Source organism: Podarcis melisellensis, assembly GCF_964234715.1.
Source record: "Podarcis melisellensis genome assembly, chromosome: 13".
Lineage (NCBI taxonomy): Eukaryota > Metazoa > Chordata > Lepidosauria > Squamata > Lacertidae > Podarcis > Podarcis melisellensis.
Window position 1 is genome coordinate 31,545,380 of NC_138545.1, and position 27,756 is coordinate 31,573,135.

The 27,756-nt window shown below is 43.7% G+C and overlaps 2 protein-coding genes across 8 annotated transcripts in view; one reads left to right on the forward strand and one right to left on the reverse strand.

The window, feature by feature from the left end:
- The window catches only part of ASIC2 (acid sensing ion channel subunit 2), a 381,636-nt gene that overhangs the window by 276,032 nt on the left and 77,848 nt on the right, over nt 1-27,756 (reverse strand). The gene's annotated exons all lie outside the window — the stretch shown is intronic.
- LOC309355117 (uncharacterized protein) lies at nt 483-20,121 on the forward strand. 4 transcript variants are annotated; one of them, XM_081885670.1, is made up of 9 exons: nt 483-573; nt 2,015-2,149; nt 5,755-5,886; nt 7,187-7,401; nt 8,693-8,981; nt 9,283-9,590; nt 12,054-12,097; nt 16,695-16,853; nt 19,981-20,121. In XM_081885670.1, exons 3-8 carry the CDS (start codon nt 5,755-5,757, stop codon nt 16,808-16,810), a joined length of 1,104 nt encoding a protein of 367 aa, XP_081741796.1. In that variant the 5' UTR covers nt 483-573; nt 2,015-2,149; the 3' UTR covers nt 16,811-16,853; nt 19,981-20,121. The 4 variants fall into 4 exon arrangements, with proteins under 4 accessions (XP_081741796.1, XP_081741794.1, XP_081741797.1 ...); XM_081885668.1 differs by having other exon boundaries at nt 16,695-16,832; XM_081885671.1 differs by having other exon boundaries at nt 486-573; nt 7,205-7,401; nt 16,695-16,832.

Consider the following 27,756-nt stretch of genomic DNA (forward strand, 5'->3'; position numbering starts at 1 on the left):
CTAGAAGCTGTCAGTACGTAACAGTGGCTACACCTGGGAACAGCTTCAACTGGCTGGCTAAACCAAGTGAGTTAGGGACTTGCCCCGCATGTGAAGACAGGCTCAGTAAACTGAGGGGATGAGAATAATGGTCCAATGGTCAAGAAGGCAGTTTCTGCATATGCTGTAGAATAAAGTGAGGGACAGGTAGAGCTCACCAGCCTGGGAAGGTAGCCCATCTAAGAGAAAGAAAACTGATGCTGAACCTCCACTGCCTTGTGGGACATCTTCGGGAGATGCCCTGACTCTGCTCTGGCTAGATGAAGGATAGCCATGTGGTGCCCTCAATACATTTGTACTACAACTCCCACCAGTCACAATCAGCATGGGCAACGGTCAAGAATTATAGGTGTTGTAGTCCAGCAACATCTGGAGGTCATCACGTTGACTATGCCTGCATTGGATGCTGCTGCCTGGCCGCTGACCTCATTGTCCTCCCCCCACTCAATAAAATGAGCAAACATAGTCATGTCATTTAAATAGAGCCTTTCAAGTGTTCAGGCAGCACCCTCGTGTGGCTAAAAGGAACAAGAGGTAAGCCTCATGATTCTCTCTAGTGCTTGCAACAAGCTCAATGGCACTGAGACATGATGCTCTAGTTACCCCATCTCAAAAAAGACAGCACAGAGTTTGAAAAGGTGCAGAAAGGAGTAGCCAGAATAATGAAAGGGTTGGATAATCTTTCCCTTCCAGAAAATACTAAAGCTTCAGGAGCTATAGATCAGAATAAATTTTTAAAAGACAAGCAAGAGGGAGGCACGTTATGGAGAGAGTGGGTGGGGAGAGAATTTTTCTCCCCCTTTCCATGATTGAACTTAGGTCCACCCCGTTAAGGTGCTTGGCAGTAGGCTCAAGCAAGGCACAAGCAACACATAGCAAAGGAGATTTGGCTGGTTTGCCAGCTACACCCCCATCTGGAAAAAAGAAGGATGGTTTCAATGGGTCTTTGGTTTGGATAAAATGCACCTCTCTGTCCATTTCAAGAATGGGGAATTGAGGCTAAGGGGGCCACTGAATGGATCGCTTCTTCACCCCAAAGCAACAGCAGACTGGCGATCAATAAAGCCAAAGCCTCCACCTTGCAGCCCATAATTTAGGCAGCAGTGGCTATAGGGAGTAGGGTGGTGAGGGGCAAGGAAGTAGTAATTTTGGCAGGTCCTACTTGTAATAAAAGGTGAGAAAATCTGCACTTTCCAAACTCCCACTTTCTACACAACTCTTAAGATTCAGGAGACCTGTCCCCTGCTAATTTGCATCTGCAGGGCTGGGACCTGCCTACCTCTCCTTATAGAAAGCATTCCAAAAAGCTGAGCCCATCACTGAGAAAGCCCTTTTATAACCACAACCAACTGCATCTCCAAAGCCATATTTTAGCTGGTACTTCCCATGGCTTGTGATCAGAAAGGAGGACTCATATAGGAGCTGAACTTGAATCTTGCACCTCTGAACTCAGAACCTGATCAACAGGATGCTACCAGGAATTCCAAAACTGTGAAATCTATTATCATTATTTATTTATATCCTACCTTTTCCCCTGATGTGATTCAAAGCAGCTTGATGGGACTCAATCTTGTTGGCACAGGATCTTGCCTTAATTTTAAAATTATTAACACCTTACATTTTTTTTACCATTTTAATATAATTATTTTATATTTCTTATTTTAAAAAATTGCATTGTTTTTAATTCTTTATTTAATAGTATACTTAACATACTATATTGTGTTTTATGTGGTCTGTTTTCTTCCTACCTTCTCTACAGGTTATTACACACACACACACACACACACACACACACACACACACGGGGATCTAACATTTGTATCAAACTTTATATCATTTATCACTGGATTTTAAGCTTTGTCATCTACATCCTGCTGGACAGCAGTCTGAGTTCAAAGCTCTGCTCGGCCACTGATTTACATAGATTAATTATTTTATATTATCTCTCTGACCCACTTCGTCACCTGTAAACCAGGTGAGCAATGATTGGGCTAAAGAAGCAATAGAGACATCAGTGATGTCATAAAACACCTGCCAGTGTGACAAAAGAGGAGGCTCTGAATAACAGAATCTGATAGACAAGAAGATAACATGAGTAGAGTGAGCACAGGTAAGTGTCTGGGGTGTGGGACAGGGTAAAAGTTTAAGAGTTTAAAATAAAAGAACTGCTGGGCCTCAAATCTTTGTAGAAGCTGTGTCTGCTGGTCTGGAGGTCCTTCCCCTAATCCCAGGAATATGGTACCAAGTTGTGATTATTCTGAGGTTAACAAAGGCCATTTGCATTTTCACAGAGGCACTCTGTTCTATTCTCAAGGTTCTAGGTCTGGGCCTAGGTATTTAAAACAGATTCCAAGGTGAACCCTCAGTGAAGCTAGACTCTAAGAAAGGAGAAGCTAATGTCAGGCAAGGGTTTCAGATGCTGCTGGTTACAACAACAGTGCTGTGTAGTGGTTAGTGTGTTGGACTAGTGGGGTTCAAATCCCCACTCAGCTATGAAGCTCACTGGATGACCTTGGGCCAGTCACTCATCCTCAGTCTAGCCTACCTCACAGGGCTGTTGTGAGGATAAAATGGGGAGAACTATTTACACCACCTTGAGTGCCTTGGAGGAAAGGTTGGATATAAATGGTGATGGTGATGATGATGATGATGATACAATTTCCATCATCCCTGGCCATTGGCCATGCTTGCCTTAGCTGATGAGAGCAGAAGTTCAACAGCATCTGGGGGCACAGTGTTAGCTATTCCTGGCCTACCAGATTCCAGAGTTTGCAGTAAAAAATGAACTTTTAAACCCACTAAAATGAAGCTTTTTTTAGTGCCAGCAAAGGGCTTGTAATCTATACCCACTGCTCCCAAAGATCCTATTAGTACTAGAGGCAAATAACAGGCAAAAGGTTCAGTCCCTTCCATGAAGGCAAAAGGGTTAATGGTATAGTGGTGATAGCTTTGGACCAGGTTCAAATCCCAGCTCAGCCATGGATCTCACTGGATAGCCCTAGGCAAACTGCTCTCTCTCTCTCTCTCTCTCTCTCTCTCTCTCTCTCGCTCTCGCTCTCGCTCTCTCTCTCTCTCTCTCTCTCTCTCTCTCTCTCGCTCTGTGTGTGTGTGTGTGTGTGTGTGTGTGTGTGTATCCCCTCCCCCCACCCCAACCTTCCCCAACTACTATAATTAACAGGCTGTATTTATAAAACAATATTGAACTCTAATGGTCATTCCTTCTAGCCAGAGGATCCTGGAGTTTCTAGTTATTTTGAGGAGGTCTGGAGATTTCTGACCATAAAGAACACTGAGAACTAGAACTACAATCCCTTTGATTCTGGGGGTGGGGTTAGAATGGCATGCAATGCAGATATGCTCATTATGTTGATATTAGGATAAAATATGTCCTGTCTTTCAGTCAAAGACATCTCAAGCTGGATAACATTAAAAGCAATCATGTCATCATTAAAAGGACAGCAACATAAAATCACAAGGGACAGTAAAAAGACCGTCAATAATAGTAAAATTAGCAGCACAGCCAACAAAAAACAGTTTCACTTCTATTAGTAGTAGTAGCAGCAGTAGTAGTAGTAGTAGTAGTCTACCGCCCTTCATCCATAGATCTCATGGCAGTTCACAGCATAAAAATACAGGATAAGACAAAATACATAATAAAAACAAGAACAAAACAAAACAATAACCCCCCTCCCCTTCTAGCCCAAGTGTGTGTTGGAAGAATCAGGTCTTTGCAGCTAGCTGAAAGCAGGCCCAGTGTGTCAGCAGGCGACATCCTTGGGCAGCTACTAAGAGCCTGATGATGATGATGACACTCTCCAGGACCCCCTTTTTCCAGCTCTCAAACTAGCACTGAGTGGTAATTAGTGTAATTGCCCTCAATGCTGTGGAGGGATGCGACATGACCTCAGAGCATTGTGGGCAATTACTATTACGGCAGCTGCCTGTAGGGTGGCCAGGTCTCCTACCTTACAGAGGACAGCGGTCTATTCGAAGGGTTATCAGAGGAAATATCTGGCCTAAGTCATGTTTAAAGCTAAAGGAGGAGGAGGAGGAGCTGGCAGGGAGGGGCGCCATTGTGTCCCTGACCTCTCAGCAGCAGTCACTGCCTCTTTACAGGAGGGGATGGAGGGCAAGCTGGCACTCTGCCATCATTTGTTGTCTGTTTTGAGGATATATAAGCGGCCACTCCAGTGTTAATCAGAATGCCAACTTCCTCCTCCTGTGTCTGGTGGGAAATCATGGGGGGGGGGGTTGCTGACTGTAAGGAAGAGGAGGGTGCACACTAGACCCCACCACCACTTCTGTGAAGCAGCTGTGAAGAGAGGCAGAGTGCTCCAGGGAGGGCTACCTAGGCAAACTTAAAGTGCTCATCCTTCTTCTTAGCCACAGGTTCAAAAGTTCCTTTTTTTGTCCTGCCATTTTCTCCGGTAAACCCCACACTTTTGTGATGGATCACAAAAAAAGGTCGGGTTTTCTGCAGATTGACGTTTGTTCCAATTCATTGGTAAACAGTGGGGTTTCCCAGGAAAAGTGGCATGACAAACAACAACAACAACACCACACTATTGGACCCGTGACTAGAAATCATGGGACAAGCAGAAGTGTGAGTGAGTCCTGAAAAGGCCCTGTATCACATACCAGTCATTGTATACCTCCAATGGAAGTGTGGTACAGCTTTCAGCATTAATGTGACTGCCTTGGCAGGTTTGCATAGAAGGAGGTGGTCCTTAAGGTATGCTGCCTGGTCCCAAACTATTTAGTGCTGGAGTGAGGAACCTTTTGCAACCTGAGGGCCAAACTCCCTTATGGGCAACCTCCTGGGGGCCACATGGCAGGGATGGGCAGGGCCAGAGGAAGAAGCGGGCAGAGCAACAGGTGTGACTCTTAACTTTGTACAGTCAAAGCCAAAGGTTTCTACCTACAACCACATCCTGCACATCTCTCTCCATCAGTGCAAGTACATATTCCAGCCGGGGGGGGGGGACTAAAGCAGGTGTGGGGAATCTTTGCCCCTCCAGGGTCCACCATCCCTGGCCATTTGCTGTGGCTGATGGGAGTTGCAGTTTAGCAATTTTTGGCAGAGTCACAGGTTCCACATATCCACACTAATGGAAGGCCCAGAGCAGAGCCATTTAAGAGTGCAGCCTAGAAAGGGGTGTGGTTGGATAAGAGCCCCAAGGGACAAACAGAGAGGCCTAGAGGACTCCTTTCAAGGCTGAGGTTCCAAATCCCTGGTTTAGGGCCTTAAAGGTTTGAAGCTAGCACTGGATTTGGCCTGTAATTCAAATAGTATGTTGGTATAATATTCAATTTACACTGTTTCTGAGCCCTGTTGTATCCCTCTGAAGGAAGATAGGCTTTGGGGGGTGCTTTTGATTCCTACCATAACAACACGGGGTAAATAAGCACTCTTCACACAAAACTTTGCTCTTTTCATTGATTTTGAATATGAAGCATTCACCACCCTAGCAAGAGCAAAAGGCCACATTTTGAAGCTGAAAAGCTTTCATCACCTCTACAAATACCAAACTTTGCACGGGAAAACTTGAATCTGAAAACCAGGGGTGGTAGGCACATTGAAATTGAATGAGCATGACCAAGTGGGGGACCTTCGATTTCAATAGGCCTACGCCAAGTAAAACTTAGTTGACTATCACTACAGATGCTTAGAAAAGTTGGCCCCATTTCTCAGTTTAATCTTTGCTGTTTTCCAAGATGCCAGGCACAGAAGCAAGCCATGGGAAAACCTTTTTCACCAGGAAAATGGGGCCCCTCCAGCGCCAGCTGCGCCAGGGGGAATACGGAATGTTCCAGTTTTCCCCCATGTTTGAAAGTGACTTTATCCAGGTAAGCTCCTGAGAGGTTTGGTGGGGGTGTAGGAGGCAGGAATCTAAACAGGTACAAAGGAGAGTTGCAGGCCAGCAAGGCTAGGTAAATGCTTTCATTCCTAAAATGATAGGTTCCGGGGCCTTAAAAGTTCTGCTCTTGGCTAGTGTATCATTATTCCAAGGGAAGCAAACATGGCACCCTGCAGAGTTTGTTGGGCTACAACTCCCCTCAGCTCCAGCCAGCATGGCCGATGATAGTGGGTGTTGTACTCCAACATCTGGAGGGCTCCAGGTTGGCTACCCCTGAATCACAGATTAGTTGTGATTGTTTGTTTGGGATTAGTTCAAGCCTGCATAATTTGTGGCGCATCAGGCAAATGCAGCTCACCAGCTATAGGCACTTGGTAACATTCTACCATTTTTTCTGTTCCAAGCTACCAGCCCATGTCTGTTGATGGATTTTGAGGCAATTATGTTAAATACCAACTTGTACCTTTTGGGATTAAGTCATTCATATATATATTTCAGCCTTCATAGCTGGAAGAATGTCAGAAGGAAATTATATTCAGTTTATATATTCACCAGATTCTCCACAAATACATTGAGTTCAATCCAGACTTAGTCACACTTAGGTCCCACAGAAATCTCACATGAAATACATATGATACTGTAAGGGTGATATTTAACTAACTTTTACTCAGAGTACCCCCATTGAAATGAATGGATTTAAGTTGGTCATGTTCATTAATTTCAGTGGATAAGAACATAAGAAGAGCCTACTGGAGTAGGCCAGTGGCCCATCTAGCACAATATCCTGTTCTCACAGTGGCCAACCAGTTGCCTGCGGGAAGCCTGCAAGCAAGACCTGGGCTCAAGAGCACTCTCCCCTCCTGTGGTTTCCAACAACTGGTATTCGGAATCATTTACTGTCTCCAACCGAAGAGCGCAGACAACATAGCTAGTAGCCACTGACAGTCTTATCCTCTGTGAATTTATCTAATCCTCTTTTTAAAACTGTCTAAGCTGCTGGCAGGCAGCAAAAGAAAGTACATGTAAGGGCAGGCAGCAAAAGAAAGTACATGTAATTTCCACTGTCTCTCTCCAAACACAAACACTAGCAATAAGGATTCATCCAGCCATCCCCAACCCAGTGCCCTCTAGATGTTTTTCAACTGCAATTCCCATCAGCCCCACCAACAGCATGGCCAACCATCTGAGATTATTGCAGTTGTGTTACAAAACATCAGGAGGGGCACCAAGTTGGGGGAGGCTGGTTGAGATACCGTCCATTTTTAGAAGGCGGGAAACTGTGTGTTAAGTCTATCTTGTACCCTCAGATCAGCAAACAAGGTGGCCCAGTTGAGATCCACAACCAGGAGCATATTGTGACTCTTGGCATTACCTCTACAAGCCCTGTCCTGCTGATTCCAAATGTGCTGCTCCTGGCACGGCCCATTGCCCCATCTGAAGAGCACACTACAAAGGCAAAAAGCATCTTCCACCGTCACCCACCACCAAGATATGAGCTAACCAGGTGAGTCTTTCTGCAGTGGCATCAGGGGCATGCCCAGGTGACAATATCCCATGCTCAGTGAATTTCCATAGCACATCACAGGAAGCAAGGGAAGTGGGGCTTAATTTGAGTCACAGGTCTCTATGGCTCACCCCGGGAACCTATATTCACCTGTTCTGGTTGTTCTGTATTTGCCCAAATGGCTTTAGTGGGAACTGTGTGTCCTCATCACCAGCAAACCTGTGGCTGAATTGGAGGATATTGTGGGAATGCCTCCCTGCTTGAAATGCCAACAGCCATGTGCTTTGAGGGGATGATTGTTTTTGTAAAAGGTTGATGGCAAAAATTCCAGTTATCATTGTAGTAGCATGACTTCAACATGCAAAGGATGCTGGCAAAAGCAGACTCTTTTTCCCCCTGTACAGCAAGCACTGGAGGTTTGCTCTTCCTAGAACTTTTGCTTCGTTGGTGAAATCACAGATGAGTGAAGAGTAAGCCCCAGGTTCCTCCCTATCCTTTTGGCAGCTGAGAAACCAACCCCAGAGTAAGGCTAACTTGAGGGGGGGATTGGTATTTGCATCCTAATGCAAATTCTGTGAAGACAACTCCATGAAATCGGACAGCGTTGGGCTTTTCAAAATTAAGAACTTAATTCATTCTGGAGGTCCATTCTTAACCTGAAACTATTCTTAACCTGAGGTACTACTTTAGCTAATGGGGCCTCCCGCTGCTGCTGTGCCGCCGCCATGCGATTTCTGTTCTTATACTGAAGCAAAGTTCTTAACCCGAGGTGCTATTTCTGGGTTAGCGGAGTCTGTAACCTGAAGCATCTGTAACCTGAAGCGTCTGTAACCCAAGGTACCACTGTATGAGCAAGCTTATAACAAGTATTTCAAACTACTAGTCCACATGATTCATCCTCCCTGCTATTAAAGATACAAATGAATAAATTATCTTGGATTAAAAAGAGTACACATAGAAACATAGGAAGTCGCTTTGTACAGATTCACATCAACAGTCCATCTAGCCCAATATTGTTGATATTGACTGGCACCAGCTCTCCGGGGTTTCAGACAGAAAACACTCCCAGCCCTGCCTGGAGATGACCCAGGGTTGAACCTGGGACCTTCTGCAAGCCAACCAGATGCTCTGCTGCTGAGCTACTGAGACAGAGCATCTGCTTTCTTACAGATTAACTTTCATTGCTTTCTTCCTTACAGATGATCATTTCAGTGGTGCAGAACAGTAAGCTGCAGTTTTTAAAGCCTTAACTGTTCCCAATCTCACTCCCTCAACACACACACCTATGCAGGTTATTCCCTTTGCGTTACGTCAAGATCAGCATCCACAATGCAGAGAAAAAGCAGCTGCGGTTCAAGCTGGTGAGTGGCCGCACCTTCTACCTCCAGCTGTGTGAGTCAGACAAGCGAGGTGATCTCTTTGATGCCTGGGTCAGGATTGTCCAAATGCTGCGGCCGCCCTCTGAAGAAAACCTTGATGAGCATCCGAAGAAGAAGAAAGGGAAGAAGCCTAAAAGCCTGAAACCCAGTTCATCAGCTCCATCACTGCCTCTCAAAGGCAAAGTGAAGAACGCTCTCAAGGTCAGTAAGCTCTGGCCCCTGGGAATTGGTGGGGAACAGAATGGGAAGAAGAGGGAAATGGAGCAGGCCTTATATATCTGGGTTTGCATCCTGGGGAAGAGTGGGTTAAGGATGAGCCCTGTACCTGTATCTCAGGTGGGACATCAAAGGCTTCAAAGCCCAACCTCCTGCTGCCTAGCTGGTGGTTTAGAGAACTGGAGCAATATCTGTACATGGAGGGTGGGAGAGATTTGGAGCTGAAAGTCACGACTCTTTGGTCATCTTTCTCCCTGGCTGAATGGCCCATTCTCCATTTCCTCAGAGTTCATCTCCTAAACATGCATCTTCAGGAAAGTGCAATTGGAATATTCACACTGCCACCAAAATGGCCAGTGCCCAGGAATTTGAGACCAAGAAAACAAGTGAGCCAATCATATCTTCAGACAGCTCAGGCAGCCTCCAGCCTCTAATACCAGCACTGCCTTCCAGATCAGAGAACACACTCACAAAGGATCCTGAACTGCCTCTAGAGGCCCAGGAGCTGGCTGAGAAGTCAGAAAAGGAGGCCGCTGAATTGAGCCCCAACCGGAAGAGCTACATTGGCGAGAAAAGTGGCTCCCAGACTAAGAGGTATCAAGAGGGATAGCTTGCGTGGCCCCAGGGGGAGTGCATAGCTGGGGAAATTGTGCAGTCTCTCATCTTTCTCCGGACCAGTCCTGCCATTGGGAAGAGTAAGGCAGTGTCTTTTGAGGGCTGGGAGGTGGGATCAGCAGCATCAGCCGCCTGGCCATTCCAATCTGAATGTGTACACTGCCTAAACTAGCCTGTCAATCTCAACTGTTACAAGTGTTGAAGAAAGATTCAACCTGTCTCTATACATGGGGAATTGGGCATGGGCCGCACAACTTTGTCCTTTGCCTCAGGCAGAAAAATGTCTTGGGTTGACCCTGCTTAGAAAATACTGGGGAGGATTCTGGGGAAGTTGCTATTGTTGCATGGGGGATATACTACTTCCATGGTCTCCCTTCCTCAGTCATTAACATGATGACTGGAGTCGTTCCATTAGAACAAGGATGGGCATCATAATGGCCTCCAGATGACAGTAGACTCCATCCCCCAGCCCAGATTGTCTAGAGCCACAGAGCATCAGGATTCCCAGCCCACACTCTGCCTGAGGAGGCTGAAATTTTGAAGGACCCAGCAACCTCCCAAAAAACCCACCCTAGCTCTGGACCTGCCACTATCACCCTTGAGGTGCCAGAAGCAGAGAACACACTGAAGCTCAGCATGTACACTATTTAATTACAAGGGAGAGGGCTTTTCCCTACCCTCCTCAATTACAGAATCCCCTCCAAAAAGATGCTCCCCAGGTGCCTATGTTGCAACCCTTTCAGCATAAACTTCCAAGTTTTACCTTATTCTTAACCATGCTCAACTTAAAAATGTTAAGGAAAAGAACTTTATCAAGTTTATGTAACAAAAAAATAATTTTATCCCACTCATAAAAGTAAGGGTAAAAATATTAAAGCAAGCATTCTTATCACCTTTATAAAGGCAAAATGCCCATTAAAGCATATGGAAATGAGTGTTCCTTAATAACAATTTGGCCAAAAGGTTTTCAACAGAGCCTTCTTCAGTGGCCTGATATTTGCTTAGGCTTTGATGTAGAGGAACTTCATTCCTGAAATGAGAACAAGTTGAATCTAAACGCAAGACACTTACCTCCCCTCAATTTCTCATTTTAGTGTTATCATCAGGAAATAATAATAATGTTGGGAGACATCAATAAGCCATAAAAGCGCAGAGCTGTGTGCTCTTTTCAGAGCCAGGCAAAAGCATTTCTGTTCACCCAGGGATTATAAACTGCTACAGCTTGGTCTTGTTTTTGTCACTTTTTTTTAAAAGAGGATTGCATTCTTATATTGCTGCTGATTATGTTATGATATAAATGGATTGTGTGCCAGCCTGAAATCCAAATAGGCTGGTGATATTTAAATGTTTCAGACAAACAAACAAAGGGCTCATCCACACTTCCATTTGTGCCATGCTTTCTAGGCACAGGTCTTCACCTTAAAGAGCACTTTTTCTTTTGCTCCACTACTGCCCCTTTGAAAACCTGCTCTTTAATGCTAAATAGAAACAAACAGCAATTCGGGTTTTTCACAGATTGTTGTTTGCTCCGATTCAGAAATAAAGAGCAAATTTTCATAAGGAAAGCATCAAGGCAAAAAAAAAAAAAAGGAAGCACTCAGACATGGTGCTTTTTAAAGCTTTATAGCGTGGGACTGTGCCTAGACACAAAAGGAAGCCTGGATGAGTCCAAATACTCCAGAGGAAGAGGCAAGCAGTGGTATGAACTGCAGATCAGGATCCTGCTGAGTTACCAGGAAGAAGCATGGCAGCCAAGTCTAACATAAAGCTCTTCAGTCTCCATCGGATAGCTCCTAGTACAGTATCTTTGATAGAACAGCTCCTTACCAGGCCCTTGCAAATTCAGCTACTGATGGACAGTGCCCTAGCTGCTCCAGCTCACCACACACTGGGCCTGCTTTCACAGCTCAGATACTGCTGGACTGGCTAATCCTGGTCTCCTTGCTCAAATATCTAGTCATGCTGCTTGGGTCTTCCCCTCAGAGTTTGGGGTTGGTGAAGTTGGACATAGGAGTGGTGGGACGCAGGATATAATGGTGCCCTGACACAGGTGAGTGTCCTGAAACACTTAAAGGTGGAGGGATGGAGAGCTTGGCAGTTCAGCGGTAGCAGATGGAGTAGTTCTGGCCTCAAATCTTTTTTAGCTTGAATAAGATACAGTACAAATAGAAAACCAACAGAAAGTTCATTTGTTTTCTCTTTCTATCTCAGGTTAACATGGAGACGTGGCTCAATGGCATTTTTTTTTTTTACTGTCATGTGCACAATCTTATGTTAAATATTTGTGGCAGAGAGGAGAGAGAGAGCGCTTTGGGCAACTGCATAGGAGTTCATGCATGTTTGTGCATCTTATTTCACTGTGCAGACAGTTAGAAATTGGGGAATGGTCTTATGGAGTCAAACAACATGGGTTTCTAATGAGGGGCACTGTTTTTATTTCAGAAAATCTGACATAAAAAGCCATCGAAGCAGCTCAGGAGAGAAAGGTAGGAGAGATGTCTGCACCATCGAACAAAATCTCACTTCTCTGTGACTTCCCCACCTACCCAACCCCAGTGCAAACTCATAGACAGACTGCCTGGGCAACAACCACCACATACTCTATGGTCAGAGCTAAGAAAGGACCAGGCTTTGGGAAGGAGGTATGAAGCTCTGGCAGGGTCCTAGAGTTCTCACATCCCCTTCACAAAGCTGGGAAAGGACTAACTAGGCTTTAGGAATGAAGCAGGATGATTCTAGGACCCCATCAGAGCTCTTGCGCTTCCTTCCCAAAGCCCAGCACCTTGCTCACCTGGCTTTGGGAATACAGTGCAAGGGCTGAGAGGGCAGCATCAAATGATGCTCAGGGCTACAAAAAAAAAAAGGCCTTGAGGGCTGCATGCAGCTCACATTTTGCTCAGTTTCAGCTGATGTGCCAACTGCAGCCTCTTCTAGAGAAAGCACATCTTGCCGCAGTTTCTATTTTATTTTTTAATTCAGTTAGAGCATTTGTACCCCACTCTTCAGCCAAAAAGACTCCAAGGGTGGCTCCTATACAGTCATTTAAATGGTTTTTATACAATCAATTAGTCATTGCCTGCAAGCTTACACTCTATGTATTTATTTATTTTTTAAAAACCTGACAGGGAGAGGAGGAGGAGGAGAAAAATTCAGGCACCATTTCTTAACTAGTACTTCTTTTAACACAGAATCAGTGCAGGGGCATGATGTTTCTGCTGGTCTTTCAGCAGAGCTGATGGAATGAGTCCTACTTCCCATCTCTTCCGTTGATGGAATGGCTGCTGCCAGCTGACAACTGAGGGAGAAAGGAGGCCTGACAGAGCTGGTATTCCAGCACATACTTTGGTTGCTTTAAGACTAGAGTACTGTAATGAGCTTTATGTGGAGCTGCCCTTGAAACACATTCAAAAACTGCATAGGCACATAGAAAGCTGATGTATACCAAGGCAGTCTATTGATCCACCTAGCTCAATCTCTCCAGGGTTTCTTTCCTAGTCCTCCCTGGAGATACTAAGGACTGAACCAGGGATATTTCACATGTGTGGAAATGTGCTCTGTCACTGAGCTACATTCATTTAAGCAGTGCAAGTTTTTTTAAAAACCAAAACCAATAACCAGCTTGTGAAAGAAAAATCTCTGACCATTAGCTAACACACTAGATTCCAGAAGCACCCTGTTTGTCCACTATGCTATACAAATGCAATACTGCAGCAGCATTTTAAACATATATTTAAACTCTCTCTCTGAATGCCCTACCCACTCTGAGAAGGCTGCATTAACCCCTCTGCTCTGTCATGGGCTTCTAGTCCTGCAACAATCCATCTGTTTCTCCCTGAGCCGTATATTCATTCTTCCTTTCCTCCATTTATCCTCTGCCGCTGTGCCTCTCTCTTCCATATTTGTTCCTTTTTTTAGCAGAAATGGCCCAAGGCATTTTGGTGTCTGAGGCAGAAAATCAAAATGGCACCTCTCGTAATGAAAATAATTGGCAATTTTCTCCCCCTTAATGGTGCTCCAAAAGCTGCTGCCTCGCCCTGCCTAATGGGAGAGCTAGCCCCGCTTTATAGCAGCCTTCATCTTTCCTGCCTCCCCTCCACATCCCTACCTCCCTTCATGTGTAATGATCAGCACTTCTCACCCACATGTCATTTGCTTCCAGACCCAAACGAAGGATCTGTGCACTACCACAAAAAACTCTCGATGGCCTGGGCCCTGCTTGCATCAAATAAATTCTTCTTCCATGTGTCCATCCTGCCCATGGACATGAGAAACTTCCCAGCCTCCAGCCCCCCATTGTCTAAAATAAAGTCTGTGAGGAAGCAGAAAGGTACTTTGCAGGTAGAAAACCTCCACTTTGGAACTTCCCAACCAGAGGAGCATGCCCAGGGGCTTCATGGCTGGACTTTCAGAGACGTGTGCATCTCGGCTACTTTTAAAAGACACCGTGGTAGCTCTTACTGGGTTGGCCCTCTGCAATTTTATTATTTATATATTTTATCTATCACACTGATAACTTGTTTTTCCTCCAAGGAACTCAAGGTAGCATGCATAGTTCTCTCCCCCACAATAACCCTGTGACGCAGGTTGGGCTGAGAAACTGTGACTGGGCCAAGGCCACCCAGTGAGCTTCATGGCTTAGTGGGGATTTGAACGCTGGTCTCCTAGGTCCTAGTCCAAGACTTTAAGCCCTACACCATTCTGGCTCTCTTTTAAGTGTATTTCTAGGCTGCATGTTTTCTAAACTTTTCTTTTTCAAGGCTCTGATTGCAATTACTTACTTAATAACTACACACACACAGCACCAATAGCTAGCATTCCCTAAAGTGGTGCACAATGCAATTTAAATGCCATAACCTATTAAAGCAACAACAAGCAAAACAAAAGCAATCACAATTGAAAGAAGTGTTAAAAACCACCAGCAGCAAGTCATAAAAGCAGCATTTTTAAAAAACATTAAAATATTTTTTAAGAATTTATAAACACCTGGGGAAATAATAATTTTTAAAAGCCCTTCGCGTAGCATTAAAAGAATCCCCCATAATGAGGGCATTAAGCCCAGCCTTTCCTTGAATGACTGGGAGCAAGACTGCCTAGAAATGGTTAGCGCACACACACACACACACCCCTCCTCCATTTAGTCTTTACCTTAATGAAGAGGGAGAAAAGCAACACAGTGGCACAGCACAGGCCTCCCCCTCCACACACACCCCACTCCATTTTTTTGCACACAAGGTCCCAGGCTCAGTCTAGGGCAGCTTTGGCTAAAGGCTCTTGAATGTGAATGGGTTTAGTCAAACTCATGCTGGTAGCTTCGAGAACACTGTCCAACCATCTCGTCCTCTGTTGTCCCCTTCTCCTTGTGCCCTCCATCTTTCCCAACATCAGGGTCTTTTACAGGGAGTCTTCTCTTCTCATGAGGTGGCCAAAGCATTGGAGCCTCAGCTTCAGGATCTGTCCTTCCAGTGAGCACTCAGGGCTGATTTCCTTCAGAATGGATAGGTTTGATCTTCTTGCAGTCCATGGGACTCTCAAGAGTTTCCTCCAGCACCATAATTCAAAAGCATCAATTCTTCGGTGATCAGCCTTCTTTATGGTCCAGCTCTCACTTCCATACATCACTACTGGGAAAACCATAGCTTTAACTATACGGACCTTTGTCGGCAAGGTGATGTCTCTGCTTTTTAAGATGCTGACATCATCTTTACTCTCTCTCTTTAAACTCCTTGTGCGTGTCCCTCTGCACTTCCTCTGTCTTTTGCTCCCCCCTCCCATTTTTCCTCCTTGCCATACATTCAAAATTACGCCAAGGACCATATGAAAACAGACCCAGGCACGGGTGCGGTCCGCCCTGTGTGTCATCCCTGGGGGGATGATGTCGCCACGCTGCCCCCCTGGGATGCTTGCCGTGTGCCACTCTGGGTGCTGGAGCAGCTAGCTCCACCTCTGGACCCAGGGCCACATCAAGCCCCAACACAGAGTAGAAAGTAACACACCAGACAGAGCGATGATACAGTTCGCTATGCGGCGGCTTTGTGCACCACATACTCCCCTCTCTCACGCTATCGGGTTGCAGGGCAGAGGGAGAGAAAGTGAAAAATAAGGCTCTTCCACCATCTCTGCTGAGAGGCCAGCTGCCTTTGGTCCTCCCCCAGCTGCCACCTACCAGCAGCCAGTCTATCAGGTTACCTGAACCAAAAATATTTATTCATTTGCTCTTTTACACCCCACCTTTATTCCAAGGAGCTCAAGTTGGCATGCATGGCTCTCCCCCTCCCCATATTATCCCCCATGAGGTAGATTAAGCTGAGAGATGGTGGTTGGCCCAAAGTCACCTAGTGAGCTTCATAGCCAAGTGGTGATTTGAACCCTTGTCTCCCAGGTCCTAGTCTGACACCCTAACCACTATGCCATACTGTCGTTCATTATCAGTCATTAATTCCTGCTAGTAATTAAAATAACTGTAACTTTAAGAACTGGTGCCTGAGATTGTTTCTAGACAGCCTGTTGGTTGAGCAAGCATCCTGATTTGTTTGCAGGGAGATTAGACAATGTTGGTTATTTAATGAGCATTTATTATCATTTTTTTCTGGGGAGGTTAGATGGTGCATAAAAAATAATAAAAGTTATCTTGCCCTTACACTTTTCGGTACATTTTCCTATCACCTTCCTTATCACAAAGAAATCTGAACTTTTGGGGAAGTGGGTTTGTTCCACAAGACCTCCCAATCAACTAAAATTGCACAATCTGATTTTGCAAAATAGCCACAGTCTAGAAGCACCCTGAGCTTACATTTCTCCTCTCCTGCACACCCTTCACCCTCCCCATCCCTTTTTCCTTATGTGTCTCACTTCTGGTTTTGTAAGTGACTGCGAGAAACCTATTTGACTAAATGATCATGGTATAAAAATACTTTACATGCATAAATATATCACTTCCCTCCTCTTCCACATGTATCCATCTCTCACACAATATGCTTTTGTCCACCCAGACATCATCTCCCTGCCATCCATTCACTCCTCAGCCTCCTCTGGCTCAGTCGCATCTTCCTGGACCTGACTTTCAGTTCTTTGGTTTTTCATCAGGCAGGAAGCCGAGCAAAATTGTCTCCCTCATCAGATCTTGCTCCTGGGGAAGCACAAGGAAGGACAAGCGGAGTGCCAGAGCCCGGGCCAGAGGGAGGAAACGCAGAGGGGAGTGAAACCAGGAGCTAGAACTAAGAGGTGACAAGAAGAACTATAGAGGTTGGAGACTGAACGAGAAGTTACTGAATGACGTGAAAATAAAACAAAAGGCTCAAGAATTGCTAAAGGAATTCTTTGAAATTAACATGGCACAAAATACGGATATTAGAATAATATGGGACACCAGTAAGGCCTTCATACGAGGATTTTATATCCAACAAAATATATTACAAAAAAGAATTAGAGAAGCAAAGTTAAATCAAATTAGACAAGAAATTGAAAAGAATGAGAAAACATTAGCGAAATCTCCCAAAGATAAAATAGCAAACCAAAATATTAAATTAATACAATTACAACTCTCAGCATTATTAAATAAAGAAATAGAGAACAATGTTTTATGGATGAGGCAATTTTTTTTCAAATTAGCCATTAAGCCCGGGAAATTGCTGGCATGGCAGCTAAAAAAGAAACAGAAGGAAATGCAAATTAATAAACTACTACAAAATGGGAAATTAATAGATACTGAAGAGGATATAACCAAATCTTTCCTAGATTATTTTAGAAACCTCTATAAGGCAGGGCCGGAGGCTGAGCATGAAATTATAAGTTACGGTATTTCCAAGGGAAAGAAATACCTAAAATCAATGAAGAAAAAGTAGACCAACTTAATGCACCAATTACTAGAATGGAATTGCATCAAGTAATTTCAAATCTGAAATTGGGCAAATCGCCAGACCCAGATGGTCTCTTGTCAATGCATTACAAAATATTAGAGGAGATTATAGCTATACAATTCCAAAATATGATGAATAAAATAATGCAGGACGGAAAGACCCCAGAGACTTGGCAGGATGCAAACATAGTTCTGATCCATAAACAAGGTTCCCCCCACGAGTCAGTAAGAAGTTATAGACCAATATGATTGTTAAACAATAATTACAAAATATTTATAGGAATCTTAGCCAATAGATTAAAATTATATCTAAAAGATATGATAAATCAAGACCAAGCGGGTTTCTTACCAAACAGACATATGAAAACCAATATGATAGTTGTAATTGATTTAATTGAATATCTGGAATTAAAACCCAGCAAAAAAGCTGCTTTCATGCTAATAGACACAGAGAAAGCTTTTGACAACTTCTCTTGGTTTTTTTTACAGAAAGTTTTGGATGAATCTAAGATAGGGAAAAGGTACACCAGAGGTATAAAACTGATATATCAGAAACAACAAGCCTGTCTCATAATTAATGGAGGGAAGTCAAAACATTTCTCAATCGAAAAAAGGACGAAACAAGGCTGCCCCTTATTTCCTCCTCTATTTACCGTATATTAACTCTGGAGGTTCTAAATTTGGAACTGAGAAGAGAACAATAAATAAGAGGAATTACAACTGGCAAAAAGGAATTTAAGCTGAGGGCCTTTGCAGATGACATAATTTTAACATTGCAATATCCTGGGGAAAGTATTCCTAAAGCAATAGAGAAAATAGCAGAATTTGGTAAGGTCTCTGGTTTCAAGTTAAATAAAACTAAAACTAAAATCATGGTAAAAAGTATGTTGGAACAAGAGCAAAAGGACAAACTGAGTCAGGTCTACAAATTGTGAAACAAGCAAAGTATTTTGGTACAGTATTGATATAACAATGAGAAATCTTAATCTATTTGATAATAATTATATTATTATTTTTTAAAGAAGAGATTTTTTTTTAAAGAAGAGAAATTTAGAGACATTGTATAGGTTGAAACTATCATTTTTATGTAGAATCTCTATAATCAAAATGAATATTTTACCTAAGATGTTGTATCTTTTTCAAATGTTACCAATAATTGAAAGAGTATCATGTTTTGAAGACTGAAGGAAGGATTTCTTAAGATTCATTTGGCAGGGCAAGAAACCACGTATAAAATATAAATTATTAATGGACAAGAAAGAAAGAGGGGGGTCTTGCCCTGCCAAATCTGAAACTATATTATGAGGCGGAATGCCTAATTTGGGTAAAAGATTGGATAATATTGGAGAGAACAGACATCTTAGCTCTAGAGAGCCACTGTAACAGTCGGATGGCATGCCTATCTCAGTTATAATAAAGCTAAAGTACACAGCAGGTTCACCAGTCACATTCTTAGAAATGCTTTATTTAAAGTCTGGACTAAATATCAACCATTATTGGAGCCACAAACTCCTTGGTGGTTATACCCGCTGGAAGCACATGCTGTGAAAAAACTGAACATGAAAAGACACTGGCCCTCGTATAGACAGTTGATAACAGAAAGACCAAGGCCAATTAAAGTTAAAATCATTCGGGGAGCTAAGGCAACATGTATCTGATTGGCTCCAATACCATCAGTTGAATAGTGTCTGTAAATAAGATATCAAAAGAGGTTTTGGTAAAGAAGATTCAAAATTCCAATCAATATTATTAAAAAATAACAAGAAACTTCTATCAAAAGTGTATGATTTCCTATTGGAGTGAGACCTGAAGGATGAATTTGTAAAGGAGGTGCAGATAAAATAGGCCCAAGACATCGGCAGGACTATCTATTTAGAGCAGTGGAAGAGGCTATGGCAAGTAGATATTAACTTTACAGCCTGCTACTCTGTTGAAGAAAACTTTATAAAAATGTTCTTTAGGTGGTACATGACACCAACCAAACTCGCAAAAATTTACAAACTAAAGTCTAACTTATGTTGGAAATGCGGAAAAGCTGAAGGAACAATGATCCACGCTTGGTGGAGTTGTGAAAAAATTAAAAGCTTCTGGCGTATAATACATGATAAAAAATGCTCAGGATTTCCATAGGGGGAAAAAACCAGAGGCATATATACTGGGCATAATAGGGAGTGGTATCCCACAGAATAAGAAAAGATTTTTAATATATGCCACAGCAGCATTTAGAATAGTTCTAGCCAGCAAATGGAAAAGCATATATGCCTAGTAAGTATAGATTAAGTAAGTAAGTAGGTAAAGCAAATATGAAAATGAAATCAGGAATGGCTGTAAGAGATGAAGATTCTTAGAGGTCATGGGGGTGGGTAAGGTGTCTTGTTTGAGTTTGTAGGGACTATGTGTATCATATGTATATTTGTGTTATTTGTTTTGAGGTGTATTTGTGTTATTTGTATGTATTATTATTTTTCTCAATAATTTTTTTTTTAAATAAAACAATATTTTTTTCCAAAAAAGGAAGGACAAGCGGAGTGCCAGAGCCCGGGCCAGAGGGAGGAAACGCAGGGGGGAGTGAAACCAGGAGCCTATAGGCACAAAGGGCAGGAGTCTCTGCCCCACCTGAAATTCTAAATGTAATAAAGATGTTGGTTGGTTATAGACAGTGTCTTTATCTGACATTTGTGCATGTCTGAAATGTCTCTAGTCACCACGGATGTGTTATTCATTAGCCTTCTGTATCATGACGAACCATCACCCTGACAATGTAAACTACACCCTTACTAGTATCAGGCCCATATATTGAGGTTACAACTCGCACTTTGCCCTTTCCAAGGCCTCTGGTTGTTAGGTCAGGACAATCTTACCCTCTGTCACCATCACACACTCCCCTTTGCAAGGCCTCTGGTTAATGAGTCAATTACACTCTTACCCATGCCTGCAACATAACTGATTTGCCTGGCAGCTGGCTCCCCCCCCCCCTTTCTCTCATTGCTTCAGGCCCACAGTTCAAAGACATGCCTTCTGATCAACTCTAATCTGAACTTACTGCACAGTGATGCACACACCCTCTATTAAATGGTATTATTAGATTAATGCTTATAAGAAGAGGAAGAGCAAAAAGGGGTCCACATGTTCTAACCAACCAATTATTTCTAGTAGACTTCAAGAAAACTTGGTGTTTTTCACATCCTGCTCTGAAGAGGCAAAGGGTTGTATATCTAAGATCTATTCAAGAGGAGACCCACTGAAATGAATGAACCTAAGCAGGGCGAATTTTCTAGAAAAAATGGTGCTGGAACTCATCATGAACCTTGTTCTCTTATAATGACAATGGCACCACCTGAGAGGTGCCAGAACTGAGTTCCAGCAAGTTCCATCTGAAAAAAACCCTGATTGCCATATTTGTGGACCCCTGTTGGAGAATGCTGATAGTGGTAAGGATTATCATCAGTATAACTGGATGTATATTCCTGTGCTCTACATCCTGGCAGATAGTGCTTAAAAATGGCCAAAACATGACCTCTTGCCTAGAAATCCTGCCCCCATAACCTTGGTTATGTATGGCTGATTATGGCTACTCACCAATGGGGAAGAAAGACATTCTGCACATGCTCAAAAGCACTCTTTTATTTATTGGTGGGTTCTTCTTGTTGTCTTGCTGGGCTGTGTATGTAATAAAAGGGAGCCAGGGCATCCTCTTTTATCTGTCCCTGTGTCAGTTTCAGTTTGTTTGTTAGCTTTTCTCTTTACTTTCTTTAGTGCATCACATGTTCCAGCCACTGAGAAAAGGCTCCAAGGCCTGGTATATCCAAGCTAAAGAATACTTTCTGTGCATGTGATCAGAAGCACTTCCCTTTATCATTCCTTTCCAGACCCTTGCAGCACACAGCCTCTCCTATTCCTCAGCTCAGTTTGAGATTCCACGCCAACCCACCAGCCAAACCAACTTTCCATTTATTCCAGAGCAGTGTCATCACAGCACAGAGGTCTGTTGCTGCTCATCCATTGATTGGAACGTCTGTCAAAAATGCATGATGTCACAGTTGCGCAGCCTGTGGGATACAAGGGTGGGGTTTGCAAGCAGGTGCCAGAAGATTTTAGCCATTTTATGTGCTCAAAGTCAAAGTAGGATAATGGTGTACCACGACAGGGGCTTAGAAACAAAATTAGTAACTCACCATGTTACTTAAAGGTAACTGACATTTTCAGGTTTCTGAGCACCACTTCAAATCTTACACATTTCAGACAGAAAGCACTTGTTTTGCTTAAGGCATGAAAATTACATCATACATTATAATTATACCTGTGTTTCCATTAATTATATTGTAAACTGCCCTGTGATCTTTGGATAAAGAATGGTAAATAAATTTAATAAATAACAATAATAACAACTGTCCAGATTTACTGATGTACTTCATTCATCCTCCCTCACCCTCTCCATGCAGATGCTTTCCATTAGACTTTAAAAAATCCCCACTGCTTTGAATACAAATTGAAACAAATTGAATACAGAGAATGCAAATACTTCCTGCTTCAGTGAATGATAAATATATCTGCATGCTCTACTATGTAACTAGTAATGAAATCTCCTGACAGGTTAGTGTATTAATCAATTTTCAATCAATGCACCACTCTGCTTACAAAACAGACAAAAATGTGCTGTGCATGTTATGCTAGTCCCCCAGACCTAAACTTTATTTAATGCATTTATAATGCAGTCTTCCCTCAAGGAGTTATAGGTTATTTCACAACAACCCTGAGCAGTGCCTTAGACAGAGACCACCAATATCTCCTGGTAAACTTCACAGCTGAGTATGAACACTGTTTACCCTAAAGGCTAGGAAGAAGGTAAAATAACTTTCATTGACCCAGCTGAGGTAGGCTTCTTGAGTTTCATACTCATCCCCCAGAATGGAAGCAGCAGTCTGGTACAAACAGAACAAGGGAGTGAGAAGAACATTGTCATTGCTGATCATGGACTAGTTACAAAGCTGGAACAATAATGGGCTTTGCACAAAGTGACCAAATATGTTACTGACAAAGAGCATTTTCCTAAACATTCGACACCCGCAATCTGCATTCTGGACGCAACCTCCATCCTCTGCTACTCTGTGCTAGATATTGCACTTCCAGACCCACATCTGGGCTTCTCTCTGTATAGGGTTCCCTATTCTGAGGCATATAGCCTACCCTCCCAAACTCACAGCAATGCCATGGTTGGCTCTGCAAAAGGAGACATGTTGCTAAAACATGTAAAATCCTTCCCTTTTCAAAAATACTTGTGGATAATGAAAATAAGCCAAGAGAAAACATGCAAAACTGCCACCCTAGGTGGGCTTTCTGTTAGCATTGCCATTTACATCACATATGACATGTCCCAGATTCTCTCTCTCCACAGTTCTGTATGTGCACACACTATAGGTTTAAAGCATATTCGAAACCCAAGCTACCCCTCAAAAAATTCTGAGCACTATAGCTTACCCCTGAAATACTTACAGTTCCCAGTAACCCTTAGCAAATTTTTATAAACCTCTTCAAGTTTTTCTCTGGTCCCTTTCTGCCATCTAGTGGAAGACAGAAGTAAAGCATATCTCTCCCCCTCCTCCCCCCCACACACAAAAATCTGGTGCACTGAGAGATGCTGTTTACTTCCGGCTGCTAAGTCCTTGGGATAACCTCTCCCCCTCCATCTGCTCAGTCCTAAGGAAGGACTAGATATGGGATGTTTGGACTGACAGCTACCTCAAACCAAATCCGGAAGCTGCCAAGAAGAGGAACAGCTGATAATGCCCACATAAACTTATGTTGGGCAGGGAGGACTGCAGCAATAAATGGGAATTGTTATAGAAAGCACATCTGTCACTGGAATCTGTGCCTTGCTGCTGCAGACTTAGATTTGTAATAACATAAATCCTGAGGCCCAAGAAATGGAATAGGAGCCTTGTAAATTCATAGCTGAGTTCAAATTCAATGCTAGCACTGGAATTTAGGTTTTGAACAAAGGGCGCGAGTGTCCTGATTTTGCAGGAACTGAGTTGTAACAAATTCAAATTTTGGCTCCAAACTATGACTTCTACCAGATATTTCTATTTTTTTGAAATCAATTGTGACTTTTAGAATTGGAAAATTCGTTCTCATTTTGATATTTTGCTTTGTCTCTACTGACTGGATAGTAAAATCTCTGTGGATTTGCATAGGATTTGGATTGCTAGGATTGCTAGTGAAAGAACAAACAGGATACACACTGTGTGTGTGTGTGTGTGTGTGTGTGTGTGCGTGCGCACACACACACACGCACGTGCCTTCCAAATTGTTGCTCAGTTACCTTCTCCAATAGGATGTTTCAAGATCCTGATTCCTGATGGAGCCAGAGTTTTCTAAGGACCCTTTAAGAAAAGAATAAGCAGCGAGGTAGCAAATGGCAGCAACAGTTTAGGTGCTCTGTGTCCTTGTTTCATGTTTCACAGCAATTGCCTTGAAATAACAATCCCTTAACTCAGCTGGAAGCTAAAATAAAATGGAAAGTGAGGATAAGTGCCCCTGGATACTTGGTCAACCTTAGAAGATAAGCCACTATGGAAATAACAGGAATTATTATCTTGGAGAAGCAGAGGAGGAGAAAATTTATGATTCACTGCAAGTACACAGTGTCATGAGAATGATCCCAGCAAGGAGATATAACCAAAATACTCCAGGATTTCCAGCTCATGTAAAGAATTCCAGATGACTTGTATAGAATCAGCAATGTTGAATAGCCCTGCTTTTTTGCATATATGCCTGCATATGCAGATCGTGATAAGGTTCAGGCTCTCAACCTCATTCGCTTGCTGCATTTCTTATTGGCCAAACAGTTGCATACATGGAGTGAAATGGGGAGGGGGGGCACACCGGATCGGCAAAAGGAGCTGGGCTGTCGCATCTCCTCAGTCTGGCTCGCTGACTGTGCCACGGGCAAACAAGCAAGGTTGTCACTGTGGATCACCATCAGCCCTGCTCCACAGATGTGCGAGATCTTCTCAGCAGCTGACCTGAAAACTGCCCGATGTTCAAGACAATCCTCACCCCACGCTCCTTTAAGGTACCACGCTCTTGGTCTACATCACCCCTCACATACCACTGCTGCCTTTGCCACATCACACAACTCTGCAACACACATAGGCTCTGGCGTTCTGCTGCTGTCCCCAAAGCTGTGCTCATGTGGTAATTCCCAACCAAAGATGGCTGGTTTTTATAGACATCCTATCTGCTACCTCTTTCTCCCTCTCCATTCTCCCCTCCCTGAACCCAAAATGACCAAGGGATGCTTTTTCCAAGACCCAAGTAGGCAGTACTGCACCTCCCATTTGAAAGGATGTTGGACAAGTTTTTGAGGGGGCAGGGGCAGAGAGACATGATATGCCACCAACCTTGGCCATTCTGGCACAAAAGGGGCGCTCTTGCAAAGACAGCCATCCCTTCTCCTAGGATCAGAATGACAGAAGTTCAACAAACTACCTGGTACTATCACGTGGGCAAGGGCTACGTCCTACCTCCAGTGGCAGAGGATGTATGGCTGTGTGTACCAGTTGTTGGGAATTGCGAGTGGGGAAAGTGCTACTTTGCTCAGGTCATCTGCTGTGCCATGGGCGCCCGATTGGCCACTGTGAGAACAAGATGCTGGACTTGATAGGCCACTGGCCTGATCCAGCAGGGCCCTCCTTAAAGGAGCAGGAGTCATAAAGAAAGTTTAACCCTTTCAATATCTGGGAAGGCAACTGCTACATGTCCCTATCCCTTCAATTAAGAACTGCAGATCAGTCAACGTTGTTTGCAGATCAGTCAACGTTGTTTGCAGATGACGCAGTCCTGAAGAGTCTCATCAACCATTTTGCCCAAGCCTGCATGGAGATTGATCTTATCAGCCTGATGAAAACAAACATCCTGGGTCAGGATGTCAGTCAGCACTCCACACATTAGCTTTGGTGACCACATGCTTGAGGCAACAATTTCGTCTACCTGGGCCCCACCATAATCAGCAACCTCTCCATCAACGCTAAGCTGGACAAGTGTATTGGCAGCAATGGCTTGCCTCTCCAATAGGGTGTCTGGAAATGTGATACTAACAACCAATACCAAGATGAAGGTCTTCCAGGCTTGCATGCTGAGCATGCTGCTTTATGGTAGTGAGAAAAGAACAACTTACATCCTCCAGGAGTGACGCCTCAATGCTTTCCACATGCGCCCTAGATCAGGCCCTTCCCTAAGATGGAGGAGACAGATGAGTAACCTTCCCAAAGCTGATGGCTTTCAAGTGTCAGGAGTGTGTGCAGGAGCCGGGCCCTGTGACCAGTAGGGCTTCGCAGGACTGGGGCCTTCCTAAGTTTGTTCTGAAGAGGCAAGGTGTGGCTGCACAGGTAAGGCCACTTGGTAACTCACTGCACCTGGTGGCAAGAGCTGGGAAGGGATATAAGGTCAGCATTTCCCTTTGGCTCTTTGCCACAGCAACATGTTTCCTGCCTTGCTGCGTTTGGATTCTTGCTTCCTGATCCTCGGACCTCGGCTTCTTGACTCCTTGCTTCTCGACCCTCAGACCCTTGATGTTGTGACTCCCTGCTTCCTGACCCTCGGATCCCTGGCTTCTGGACTCTCATTCATGCTCCCACCCCGCCATCTTGCCCCCGGTCCCAACATCCTCAGCTGGGACTTCAATTGCCTGTAGACCGGACCATTACATCAAGTTCCAGAGAGATCTCCCACAGCCCCTGAGATAACATCAGCTACCCATCTTGAGCTATTAGCTAGTAATCTGTTTAAAACAAAAAGTGGCCAATAAGAATGGGAGGACTGCCTTGTTGGATGAAACCAAAGGTCCACCAGTCCAGTATTTTGTGGCCAACTGTGGCAAGCTGCTGGGAAGCTCACAAACAGGCCTCCTCATTTGTCTGCAGCATCTGATACTCAGGGGTATATTGCTTCTTTACATGGAGCTTCCTTTCAGCTGGCATGCCTGATTCAAGCAAACAAGCCAAAATGCAGAATAAATGCAAAGAGTGTAAGGAACCACCAACCCTTCTGATGAAGTCTAGGCTCTCAAACTGCACCTGGATGCATTCCTCAGCAAGATGTTCTGCTTACAAGAGCTGACTGCTGCATTTCAAGGACATAAATATGAACAGCTTAAGCAAGAGAGCCAAGGTACACTCAGAAAGGTTGTTGAACAGTTTTTTTCTAATTTGCTTACTCAAAGTTTATGCAATGGTTAAACTACGCTCTATCTTTGTCTCATTTGTTTACATTGTTTATTCAACAATGAGTATTCTTCCCAATTTACTTGAGGGGTGCCAATGCATCGTCTTGTTAATCATTCCAGTCACCCCAAACATTTCAGTGCATTTCACCATAACATTCCAAGCTGCATAAAATCTGGGTTTTCTTAAGTAGGTTTGTTGTGCTTGGGTGACACAGCACTTTAATCCACTTTAATTGTGCATATCTAAATTACTGATGTGTACTTGAATCCCTTCTGCAAAATACTAACAGTCTGGAGGCACCCTCCCCATTTTGACCATGCGGCTTATTTACAGTACGTTTTGCTTCTTGCTTGCCTAAGACTGTGCATATAAACAATATGTTTGAAAACACATAAATCATACAGGTTCACTCTTCATAGATTTGGGAAAGGCTGCATCGCTCAGTATATACACTCCCAAGTTTGCTGCACTGCAATGTGTGAAAATCCCCTTAGTGTAAAGCGAAAAACTATTCAGAGTTTTCTAATGCTATGTGGGGGAGCCAGCCACCCCTCAAGCCATGTCTGGAACTGGTGGGAACCATAGCACTCTGAGGGCCTAGTGAATTAGCTAATCCTGTTTTCAATCAAAACCCAATTGTTAAGCTGCTCCAGTTCTGTATCCCTGGTCAGCATCCCTGATCTGTCACCATGGAAACCAAGCATCCCTGTATCTGAGCCACCAAAAACTCATTCCATGCTAAGACTTAAAAGTGGAGTGGTGGTGAGGACTTTTAAATTCCCTGCATCTAAATGCCCAGCTAAAACGTTTTCCCAGGGCACTTTAGCCCTATCACACACACCTGCTCCCAGCTCCTGCTGAGGCTGTGCTTAGAATTAAAACCCATCACCTTTCTAAATCCAACTGACATGAATTTAAATCAAGATCATGCGTTACTGCAGCCATCTCAAACACCTGCTTGGGAATGACGAATGTCTGGGGAAATGCCCTTTGTCAGCAGTGCAAATGTTTTCAGTCGCTCTGCAAAAAGCCCATTATAAACTATATAAACATTTCCAGCTTT

Bases quoted from the DNA above. Each gene is read 5' to 3' on its own strand.
- LOC309355117 (XM_081885670.1), top strand. From the start codon at position 5,755: ATGCCAGGCACAGAAGCAAGCCATGGGAAAACCTTTTTCACCAGGAAA. The intron at 8,982-9,282 runs GTCAGTAAGCTC...CCATTTCCTCAG, and splicing joins AAGTGAAGAACGCTCTCAAG to AGTTCATCTCCTAAACATGC. The intron at 12,098-16,694 runs GTAGGAGAGATG...GTTTTTCATCAG, and splicing joins AAGCAGCTCAGGAGAGAAAG to GCAGGAAGCCGAGCAAAATT.